This window comes from Manis javanica, chromosome 5, assembly GCF_040802235.1.
Source record: "Manis javanica isolate MJ-LG chromosome 5, MJ_LKY, whole genome shotgun sequence".
Classification (NCBI taxonomy): Eukaryota; Metazoa; Chordata; class Mammalia; order Pholidota; family Manidae; genus Manis; species Manis javanica.
In genome coordinates, this window is record NC_133160.1 from 11,079,040 (window position 1) to 11,091,212 (window position 12,173).

The 12,173-nt window shown below is 40.6% G+C and overlaps 1 protein-coding gene across 5 annotated transcripts in view; it reads right to left on the reverse strand.

Annotated features, from left to right (window-relative positions):
* ARFGEF2 (ARF guanine nucleotide exchange factor 2) overlaps positions 1 to 12,173 on the reverse strand; it is an 87,524-nt gene that overhangs the window by 61,893 nt on the left and 13,458 nt on the right. For all 5 annotated transcript variants that reach the window (XR_012131288.1, XR_012131287.1, XM_037006255.2 and 2 more), the window contains exons 2-6: positions 11,550 to 11,580; positions 10,822 to 10,945; positions 2,266 to 2,412; positions 1,176 to 1,355; positions 626 to 860 (exon numbers count right to left, since the gene is read on the reverse strand). Coding sequence is in view for 3 of the 5 variants with exons in the window: in XM_037006255.2 (XP_036862150.1) it covers positions 626 to 860; positions 1,176 to 1,355; positions 2,266 to 2,412; positions 10,822 to 10,945; positions 11,550 to 11,580 (717 nt within the window). In the remaining 2 variants the exon portion in view is untranslated. The remainder of the gene's footprint in view (positions 1 to 625; positions 861 to 1,175; positions 1,356 to 2,265; positions 2,413 to 10,821; positions 10,946 to 11,549; positions 11,581 to 12,173) is intronic.

The window sequence follows — 12,173 nt, forward strand, 5'->3', positions numbered from 1 at the left end:
AAAGATGGGCCAGATAGTCTGTGTAGAACCAGCTAGATAGGGTAAAGGATCATTTGACAAAATTACTCAGGAAGGTACATTCCTGAAAAAATATGAATTTGGGATCTAGTTCACACTAACTGCCCATGGAGACATGCAAACATTCAGAAATAATCTAATGATAACCCAATCCAAGATTTCATGCCTAATGTCTTATTTACTTAAAGACTATAAGCAGGTACAGGATATCTCTTCATTTAAAAAAGCAAACAAAACAAGTAATATACTTCATCACTGCCTCTTCTAGAGGTCTGTGAGGAGTCACTAACTGCCAGGCAGTGGGCAAGGCATGGAGACCCTGTAGGCATATGACCCCTTGTCCTACTCTGGGCAGCTAAGATGACTAACCACCCAAGTAACTACTGGGAGACAAGCAGCCCAAACCGAACCCACTGCAGTAGCTCAATACACTAGACATCATGCCTCGCTGGTTGTGCCTCTTAAAAGCAAAGCAAAGGTGAAGACCCAGAAATACATGAGCTGCTATTAGAGGTTTCCGGCAGATGCTACCAGGCACCTTCATCTGCCCTTCAGACACAGGATGAGACCCTCTCACAGCCAGAAGGGGACGGCGCACAGGGCGTACCTGACAGCGACGGGCCTCGCTCTCGGGGTGCATCTCCATTCTCTGAGCTCACTTTTCCAGAACCGCTCCTGGCATGTTCACCGTTGGTTAACTCTGTTTTTTCAGGAGTTGTTGGTTTGCTTTGTGCCTGGTTCTGCCTCAGGTGACTGAACTTTGGGGACACTGCTGCAGCTTGGCTCACAGGGGACTGGGGTTTTGACTGGATTGATTTTTCCAATTCTCTGGCCTCCTGCAACTTAAAGTCAAGAAAGAAAGAATTCCATCTAAATGGTCCCACCATTTTGATAAGGAACAGAAAATACACCAGCCTGTTACTTAAAAAATTCCTAACAGAGATAAAATTTTAGAGGGAATATATTCCTTTGACAAACTCAAAGAAAGTTCTGAATGCAAATTCCAAAACCCATGCTAGATTTTCTCTCTGTTTTATCTCTCTACAACAACAAAAAAAACGAGTACAGAGAATTCACAGGAAGAAGGCCACACATGAAACAGCTCACAGTGTGGGATGATGGCCCGCCCCCAGTGACTGGTAATCGGTACCACTCACCACTTGGTTTTCCATGCGGGTGAAAATGACGTTCAGCATCTGAGTAAGGGTAGCCTTGGCAGTGGTTTGATTGATGAGGTTTTTGCTGGCCAGATAGATATTGTAACATGTCCTAACTGTCTGCAGGATGGTACCTTCATGAATTTCAATGTGTGGGGACGTCACTGCTGTCAGAAGAGCCTAAAACAAAAAATCCTCAACCTTCATCTTCATGAACAGCCACCTCCCTTCCTCCCTCCCACAGCCAAACCTTCCTACAGGATTTGGATTTGTTTTGGTTTTGTTTTGTTTTATAATTTTAAGAGGTGACTGAAAACTCAACAGGATGATTAGTACCATGAGTTTAAAGATAATTTAACTTCATAAAATCCAAAGCATTTAAAGTAATTAAGTTGTGTTCAAGTGGGCTTTCTATCAGCTTATGTTTTAAAAAGCCAAAAATACACTTTTCTCAGGAGGGAAAATGTTCCAACTTGATCTCTCTTATATTAATCACAAAATATACATGTGTTGACGGGCAGTTTCCCAGTTCCCTGGTCGGTTTTTAAGAAAGCTTTGGGAAAGGTGTGGCTTCCCTCACAAAACTAACAGATTCAGGACTTAAGATCTGGAACACTGGCTACACCCATCCTGAGCCTTTTCTCCAACAAGCAGATGGTAGGTACCACTCCATGCCAAACCATTCCTGGCAGCAGAAATGGAACAGGGGAATGGAATGCAGAGACAAGACGACAAAGGGCAAACTGGTGATAAGAATATCAACAAGGACCTGCTGAGAAACAGCAGAATGGGAATCCAGAATTTCAAGGGGAATGACTAGAAGATTTCAAGCCAACTTAATTCACAAGAAATTTATGTTGCTATTAGGGGAATGACTTGCTTTGAAAACACACCTGGTTTCACTCTTCTTGTCTCAGTCTATGCTAATAAATTGTGACACTTCACAGAAGATCTAAGTTTTGCTTACAGTTTTCTGTTCCAGCTCAGCACCATCTGAGATGACTAGCACATGGTAAATTAGAAACCCAAATTCCCAAAGGGGACTAGCTTTCTGATTTAAAATCCAGACTCAGCAAACAAACAAAAATACCTTAATTATTTGTAACTGAACTCCTTCATCGGTCTGGGGGCCCTGAAAGCAATTGCAAATGGTTTCAACAATCCTGTCGATCAGCCGCTTTCCTGGGGCTCCACTGTCGGGGGCATTGCCTGTGATGTGCCCATATGCCAGGAGTTTCTAAACACAGGAAGAATGGAGATGAGACATTTCTGCCAGGCCAGGACGGACACACCAGATGCCAGTGAGCAAGGCCTTTAAATTCCAGTTCCCACAGATCCCTCTGCTCCCTGGGAAGGGTGGGTACAGCTACCCTGAGAGTGCAGTGTGCATCTCCCAATGGCAGAAGAGCCCCATGATGGTGGAACAGGCACTGTGGACAGTTCCCAGTAACACAACCACTTGTGCAAAAAATTGAGAGATTAAAAACTATACGTAATAGAGATGCAAAGTAGTGTAGAAGTTGGAGTATTGGAGGAAAATGGGGAGGGACTGCTGATGAGCACAGGGCTTCTTTCTGAGGTGATGAACATGGTCTAAAATTACACTGTGGTGATTGATGGCTACACAACTCTGTCAATGTAGGAAAATCACTTTAAATGGGTGAACCGTATGCATGTGAATTATATCTCAAGGTGTTAAAAATATTGTTTTTCTTCAAATAGGAAGATAAGAAACTAATGATAACATGTTTTCACTGAGGGGGAATAAAGCAGCTGTAAGCAGGGGTGGGCTAAGTCACTTCACAGCACACACTTTCGTTCCTTTTGAATACTGAATAATGTCAGTATATTTTCTATTGTAAAAGTTAAGTAAAAACACTAACCGAATCCTCCACCTACATTGTCAGTGTTACCCAAGTGGTTGAAAAGATGAGTGGCTGTTTGGGCCATGCCCGCTCAGCTAACAGATTGGTTTGGACAGGAGCCACCTTGCAGAGGCTGCCTCCTGGGCCTCCTCACTCATGACGTGGATTTCATCATGGAGAGGTCAGAGAGTTAGAAGGGGATTCACAGGCCAGGGCAGGATGATTTCCAAGCCTGGCTTAGATGCAGAATAACCTGAGGAAGCTCATTAAAAATACAGATTTCTGGACTTTAACCCAGACCTACTGAACTAGAACTTCTGGCAGTGAAGCTGGGGAATCAGTGTTTGCCTCCAAGCTATCCAGTTTATTTTTACAGTTGACCAGATAAAAGAACCACTCATCTGACACAACCCCTCTGGGATACATAAATTCTAAGGCATTCTCTGAAGGCTTCCAGTGACTTAGTGTAAGACTCTTAAAAAACGCTGTTCTGTTATCCTTTAAGGTTTCTGGCTTGTCACATTCTTGCTTCTGTGTGCACAAAGTGGCACAAGCTCCTGAGGTTATCTCACTGCGACAGGAAGACCCAGCACCCTGCAGACTCTGCCCCATGGTTAGCTATGAAAGTGCTGCTGTTCAATAAGCAGAAAAACCAGATTAAGACAGAGTGGCTGAGGGTAGAAATATGATAGTGCTGGGCTGAGTGACTGTATGAGCAGAAGGGGCTGCACACACTATGCATCCAGTCCAACCCCAGGGATCTCCAGATGGGGTGGGGTGGCGGGTGCCACGATGTGTTTGTCAGGAACAAGGCCTGATGCCCTTTGCCTCACCGCCTCTCACTGCGGCCGCACATACAGGCTTCCTGGGAGGGACGGCCATGCTGGCCGCCTGGTAAATGAGCAGTTTTTTGACACTGCTTACTCCTTAGTCCTCATGGGCCCAAGTCCGCTTTAAGCACTAGGTTAGGAATGGGATGGTCTATCAACTCCTAAAATGCAAATGTTGAAAAAGCAGGCCCTAGAGAACTCAACACTGACACTGCAAAGCAAAGACGGAGGTGAATTACTGGATGTTTAATTCACACATGTAAAGAGATTGGAAGTATTCTCCCTCTAGCAGACTCTTCAAGGGCACGCTATCCTTCAAACAGAGAGGTTTTAGGCATGATTTTACTCCCTGGGCTATGCAGGGAGACAGGGTCAGAAGAAAGCAGGGTTCCCACGCCCTGTGGTCCTAGTCCCATCTTCTTAACCTTCCAGTGCCAGATGCTGCTCTGGGAACCAGGCACACCGTAGTGAGCTAGGCAGTCCTTCTTCTCATAGAGTTTCTATTCTTAGGGATACATCTGAGGGAGACCAATAACAAAAGTCCTGACTGGGAAGTACAAGGCCCTGTGTGATATATAGACATCTTGTAAAAAGCAAGTTGTAGTGACAATGCATAGCATTATCTCACTTTGGGGGAACAAAAACTGTGTGTGTGCGCACGCACGCACAAGTATTTTTGTAAATGCATAGAAAAATGTCTGGAAATACATCAAAAGTCCAGCAACAGGAGTGTACTTGCAAGCTCACTTGAAGAAAAGTGCCTTTCACGTTGAATGAGGTGGAAAGCTACTGACCTGTGTAAGCAAAGGATTAACGTGACACACATTTCTAAAGGCCCTACTCCACCCTGGCTCGTGTGTGGAGAACAGACTGGAGAACAATGGGAGTGGAAGCAGTGGACCAGTGAGGAGGCTACCTCAACTATCCAGGAGGGAGATGTCAGTGGTTTGGACATTGGTGGGTGACAGAGAGGGGGTCTTGTTCTCTGCCAGTGCATCAAGGGGATGGGAAGAGAGGCAGAGGAGGGAGGCCTCTGACCTCACCAGTATTTGTGTTCGAGAAGGCTGCCTGCACAGGGATGGTCACTGTGGCCCTTTCTGTCAATGACCCTCTATAGGGGGAGGGATAAATAAAACAGTGGCATAATATGTATTGGTCAAAAGGATGCCTTATATTTGCATGTAGAAATACAGCTAGATCTTAAAAACATTGTTGAACATAAAGAGCAAGCCACAGAAAAATTTGTGTGATACCATTTATGTAAAAGGGAATAAAGAAAAATGAAAAGAAAATTGTACACCTAAACAGGTTTTTGGGGCTGGTGGTCCAAAGGGACTTCAGCCTTCTCTGTAAAGTTCTAAAACAATTTTTAACAGAGAATGTAGTTATTTACAAATTAAATATTTACAAAAGGATTTTAAAATGTGTATTTCAAATATCCAAAGTTTTCTAGAAATAAGAGCTAGAAGATAATACTTGTAGTATGAACAGGACAGCTTAGACCAGTGGTTTCCTGAGTGTTCACTGAGATGTAGAAAAGGAAATATTTGAACTCTATACCTATTTTAATTTTATCCATTTAAAAGTTATATTTTTGATGTTGAATAATGTATGTAATTTTTTAACAGTACTACATGCATCTAATCTTGTAATTGAAGAAATATAAGTGTATTAGGAGGATATTCTCAAAAACATTTTGTTATCGATATGTGCCCAGAAAAACCTGGAGATCACTCTCTAGACAGGAGTGAACCCTACTGCTCCTTCCTTCCCCTGGTCCTGGCCTTGGGGAAGTGTGTGCAGTCCAGGTGCTGAAGGAAAGGAAAACAGAATCTCTATCATCTGGTAGGAGTGAGCCACAGGGGAAGTCTCTAGGCTTCTCCCAGTGGGGAGCAGGAACTGTGAGCTAACTGCTCAGGGCAAACCAAACCCAGAAGCACCTCTGCCATCATACCACCTCTCCAAGCTCAAAGGACACCTTTAAATACCCAGGGCAGAATGTGGATGTGTCTGCAGCTGGTTTCAATTCTGTCAAAACCAACCTTTACCCATAGATGCTGGTCTTCCATTTCCAAGACAGAAGTTACCTCTCACATGCTGGGAAAATCCAGTTAAACAGGCTTTGCAAGGACAACTACCATAATGAAATGAAGTTTTTCGCTCAATATTGCAGGGAGCACCTAGCCACTTTATAAAGTCACAAAAAAGATGACCCATTTTGCATATTAACCCAAGAAATCCTAGTATATGTATTAAATTACAGAGAACTTCTATTCTAAAAAAAGAGCTAACCATATATCCTAAGCCCCAAGACATGTACAGCACCTTTGAATTTACAACTCAAGTCAAGACAGTGGGCTGAAGCAGAGAACCACATCAGTTTTCATTAGAAATCACATACACAAAATCCCAGAAACATATTATTCCCAGGAAAACAGCATATTTTTAATTAAAAAGTTCAGAACAACAGAGTTACAGTTAAGAGTAGGGGTCAAATAGTCTTTTTCTGTAAAGGACCACATATTAAATATTTAGGCTTTGCAGGTCATAGTTTCCATTCCAACTACTCAAGTCAGTCACAGCAGTGGGAGAGCAGCCAGAGACAATACAAAAACAAATGGTCTGAGCTATAGCTATGGACAAAATGTTTGTGTTCTCCCATTCCTATGTTGAAGCCCGAACCTCCAGTGTGATGTTATTAGGCAGGAGGTGGAGCCCTGTGGAGGCTTTTAGGTTTATGGGGTTATGAGGGTAGGGTCCTCATGATGGGATTAGTGCCCTATAAGAGATCAGAGAGCTAGTGCTCTCTCTACCACAGTAGAGAAGACACAGTGAGAATCTGCCCATCTACAAACCAGGAAGAGAGCTTTCACCAGGAAGTGAAGCAGCTGGCACCCTGATCTTGGACACCCCAGATTCCAGAACTGTGGGAATTAAATGTCTCTTGTTTCAGCCTCCCAGTCTGTGGTATTATATCAGCCTGAGCAGATTAAGACAGCTGTAGTCCAATGAAACTTTCTTTACAAAAGCAGGTGGCAGGCTTATGGCTGTGGTTTAAGGTTAAGAATATAGTTGGGGGCCAGTTCTAGATTCCCACCCAATTCTATCACTTCCTGGCCAGGAGAACTTGGCAGGGTTGATCCTTTATTCTCTAAGCCTCAGTTTCCTCAATTCTACAGTGAGGAGGAGAATAAGTACTTCAGGGTTGTTGGGAAGATTAAACACAATGTTGTCGATAAAGCACTTAGCACAGGACCCAGAACAGGCTGAGTGCACTCAATACATGTTAGCCACTGTTCTCAGCACACTGATAATGTTAGCTATCTACACCAGCTTCAAAACTAAACCTTAACACGAGGAAGGAACAACTGCAATTAGACTTATGCCACATTTCCTTAGAAAATGTTCGCAGCAACAAATATTTTAGGATAAAAGTAGGATTTGAGCCTGCCACTGAAGAATTCTTGATTCATTATGTTTCACATAGGGTAATCTGTATAGAATTACATCGAGTGAAAATGGTTTTTCGTTTGGAAGAATTGCTTCTGTGAAGAAACTGTCACAAATTTTCAGTATAGATACATCAAAGAAAAATTAACAGAGTAAATATTAAACTAGTGATGTCAAAAATGTGGCATTTCCACTGCCTCAGAAGACAAAACAAATTGATCATGGCACTTTCTCAAGAAACCTGGACGAAGCTTCAGATATCTTTCAACACAGCTTCTAAGCGATCATAGTACAGAACCTATTCACTATTCCTGTTCTAGAAGGTATAGGCATACCTAAGAGATACTGTGGCCTCAGTTTTAGACCACTGCAATAAAATGAGCATAGCTATAAAATGAGTCAAATGAATTTTTTAGTTTCCCAGTACAAGTAAATATGTTATGTTTATACTATACTATACTATAGTCTAGTAAGTGTGCAATCACATCAGGTCTAAAAAAATGTATATACCCAAATTAACAAATATTTATTGCTAAAAAATGCTAACCATCAGCTGAGCATTCAGCAAGTCTTTTTGCAGGTGGAGGGTCGTCTCAGTGTTGATGGCTGCTGACTGATTAGGGTGGTACAATTACAAAAGTAACATCAAAGATCAATGATCACAGATCACCATGAACATAGTAATCATGACAAGATTTGAAATACTGTGGGAATTACTAAATTGTGATACAGAGACAAGAAATCAGCAAATGCTATTGGAAAAATGGTGCCCACAGAGTTGTTCAACACAGGTTGTCACAAAGCTTTTACACAAATGTGTAAAAAACACAGTATCTGCAAAGTGCAATAAAGTGAAGCATATAAGTGCTGAGTCCTGAGCTAAGTGCTTTATCCACATCATTGTGTTTGCTCTTGTTTATTACCTGTACTGGTAAATTATAGATCTCTTCAATATATCTTTTTTTTTTTCACTTTTGGGTATTTATTTGAAGAAAATAAAAACACTCATTCAAAAAGATATATGCACCCCCTGTGTTCACTGCAGCATTATTTAAAAGAGCAAAAACCCAAGTGTCCATCAATAGATGAATAGATAGAGAAGATTTGGCATATATATATACATAATATACTCAGCCAGAAAATAATAGCCAGAAAAAAGAATGAAATCTTGCCATTTGTAACAACATGGCTAAACCTAGAGGGCATTATGCAAAATGAAGTAATTCAGACAGAGAAAGACAAATACCGTATGATTTCACTATTATGTGGAATCTAAAAAACAATAAACAAAAGAAAACTGAAACAAACCCATAAATACAGAGAACAATCCGGTCATTGCTAAGGGGGAAGGGGGATGGAAGAACTAGGTGAAGGGGATTAAGAGGTACAAACTTCCAGTTATAAAATTAGTAAGTCACAGAGATGTCAAGTACAGCATAGGAGATAGAGTCAATGATACTGTAATAACTTTGCATAGTTGCAGATGGTAACCAAACTTACCATGATGATCGTTTTGTGATATATATAAACATCAAATCACTACACCTGAAACTGATGTCATATTGTATGTCAACTATACTTCAATTTTTTTTTTTTTTTTAAATATTTAGAATGAGAAATCACAAAAAATTATACCTTTATAAAATGACAGGTACCACAAATATCCAATATCCAGAAAGTAACACTAATATTTTTTTTTTTTTGAGAGGGCATCTCTCATATTTATTGATCAAATGGTTGTTAACAACAATAAAATTCAGTATAGGGGGGTCAACGCTCAATGTACAATCATTAATCCATCTCAAGCCTAATTCTCGTCAGTCTCCAATCTTCTGAAGCATAACGAACAAGTTCTTACATGGTGAACGAATTCTTACATAGTGAATAAATTCTTACATGGTGAACAGTACAAGGGCATTCATCACAGAAACTTTCGGTTTTGATCATGCATTATGACCTATAAACAATCAGGTCAAATATGAATATTCGTTTGATTTTTGTACTTGATTTATATGTTGATCCCACATTTCTCCTATTATTATTATTATTTTTATTTTTAATAAAATGCTGAAGTGGTAGGTAGATGCAAGATAAAGGTAGAAAACATAGTTTAGTGCTGTAAGAAGGCAAATGTAGATGATCAGATGATCAGGTGTGTGCCTATGGACTAAGTATTAATCCAGGCTAGACAAGGGCAGCAAGACATCCATGGATGCAGAAGATTTCTCTCAAAGCAGGGGGGGTTCTTCAATATATTTTTAAAGTTTATCAAGCTTTCTTCATTGATATAGGTTGCTCATTGGGATTAAAAATAAATGTTGAGGTAACAAGAAACCTCAGGAATAGATGTTAAGAAAAAATATATGAGAATGCTGGACCATGAATTGAGAAACCAAAGTTATAGTCCCACCTGTCTTTTACCACCTGTAGTTATTGGACATGTCACCCTGACTTCTCCACTTCCACACCTCTGTCAATACAGATAATTTATAACAAGGTCAATGTGGCTCTAACACAGTTGATCCTCATAATTCACAGACACTGTATTTGCAAATGCACCCACTAAATAAAATTTATTTCTAAGTCCAAAATCAATACTTGAGGCATTTCTGTGGTCACTTCTGGACACACAAAGAGCAGTGAAAAAGTTGAATTACTTGATGCACAGTTTCCCACATGAGGTTGAACAACAAGACGCTCTGCCTTGTTTCAGCTCTCATGCTGTAAGCAGTGTTTTTGTGGTCTACTTGATGCCATGTTTTTCACATTTTTGTCCTTTTTGTTGGTGTTTTACCTTTTGTTTTGTTTTGTTTTGCCACTTAATGGCCCTCAAGCATAGTGCTAAAGTGCTGTCCAGCATTTCTAAGAGCAAGAACACAGTGCTTTATGGAGAAATTACACATATTAGATAAGCTTTGTTGAGGCATGTGAATCAATAATATATATTAAATAAGGTGTCTTTAAATAGAAACACACAAAGAAAAAAATGATGTAGTGATGTGTTGATGGACATGTTGAGAGCAGAGGCTCACATGAACCTAACCCACTATTTCCTCTGGGAACAATGGTTCAGTATTTACTTATTTAGTATTCACAGCAACTTTACAGAATATTACCACAAATAGTGAGAATTGATTATATCTATTTCTCTACTTGATATTATAAATTAGGATAATGCCATGAAGAAAGTTGAAAAAAATATCTTACATGCCCACATGTACCAAATATCACAATTAATGCTAAGAGTTTCATTTAGAAAAACATACATGAGACCAACAAAATATTTTTAGGGAAACAAATTCTTGTTTTAGCTAAGGCGGTCAGACCCCTCACTCTTCCCTCCCTCATATGACCTCCATAAAGAGTAAGTTGGATTGCACCTTTCTTCAGCACCTACAAGAGCATTCTGAGTATATCAGGGGGTCACTAGCACAATCCTGTGTAAGGACCACCCGTTGCTTGGAAAGAACCCCTTTACACCACCAAGTTTAAACATGGTACCTGCAAGCAGTCAAGGGACGTGCTGACCACCCGTGGGGACTTGGACTGGCACGCTAGCTCAAAGGGAAGGAAATACTTGTCAGCTTCGATGAAGTTTGCCTTCGGTGGTGCGGCAGTGCCAAGCCTAGGAAAAAAGCAGGAGAGGGTGAAAGAGGACATGAAAAAAAAAAGCTTGCTTTTCCTACACCTCACTCTAACATCCTATCCCACTTGCAATCATTTAATTAAAAATGCCTGCAAACTTCATCTGTGAGGCTGGACAATTAGAAGTGGAAACACATGCATGAGGACAAAACAACAACGTGCTGTGTGCAGAGGACAGTCTCTGATTAGAAGTTGTATGGACAGTGTCCTGGACTGAATCCTGGTCACAGCTATTTCTGAAATGTGACTAGGTGGCTTCATTACTATGAAGATGAGAAGCAGCCATTTACAAGGCAAGCTGCTCTCCTGCCTAAGGAAGTATGACATCCAAGAGACAAGGGCTTTGCCTCTTCTGTCAAGAAAAGGTACAACCGTATTGACTTGAATCTTCCTAACCTTATCCTCCAAACATGCAATTACTGAGCCAGGAACTGTTAACATCTGTTAATATCAAACACATACCTGCTGTGTGCCCAGTACTGAGCTAGGAAATCATGGCTACCCCTGAGGTGAGAAATATGGGAAAACATGCACAACTGCCACCTATTCCCTAAATACTCTATTTCAGCTAGGGAAACACTTACCTCTGCTTTTCTATTTCTGCTTTAATTTCATCTGATGGGGGAGAAAAAAAGGCATGTTAGGAGAATGCAGTATTTACATACAAGAAAACTCTTGTTTTAAAAGTTAAAGAGACATTAAAAAGACATTCTGAAAATAGTAAAAAGAATGCTTATAAGATTTTAAGTACAGACATGCTGATATGAAGTGATAAAAAGTGATTATAACAATAATAATAGCTAACACTTACCTAGCATTACTATATGCTATGCATTGTTCTAAATACTTAACATACCTTAATTAATTTGATTCTCTCAACAATCCTCAGAGGTAGGTACTAATATTTCAATCTTATTTACTTAGCACGACTGGCATCTAGGAACGGAGAATTCACTATGGGCCGTCCTATGCAGTCCACAATCCCTGGCCTCTACCAGCTGGATGCCAGCAGCAACTCCCTGCAGTTTTGAAAACCAAGAAATGTTTCCAGACATTCCCAAGTGTCCTCTGGGGAAAAGGTGCCCCAGTTGAGAATCACTGATTTAGATGAGAAACTAAGGCACAGAAAGGTTAGGTAACTTGCTTCCTGTTACATATCCAGACCTGGGGAGCAAGAATTGGAACTCAGATATTTTAGCCCCACAACC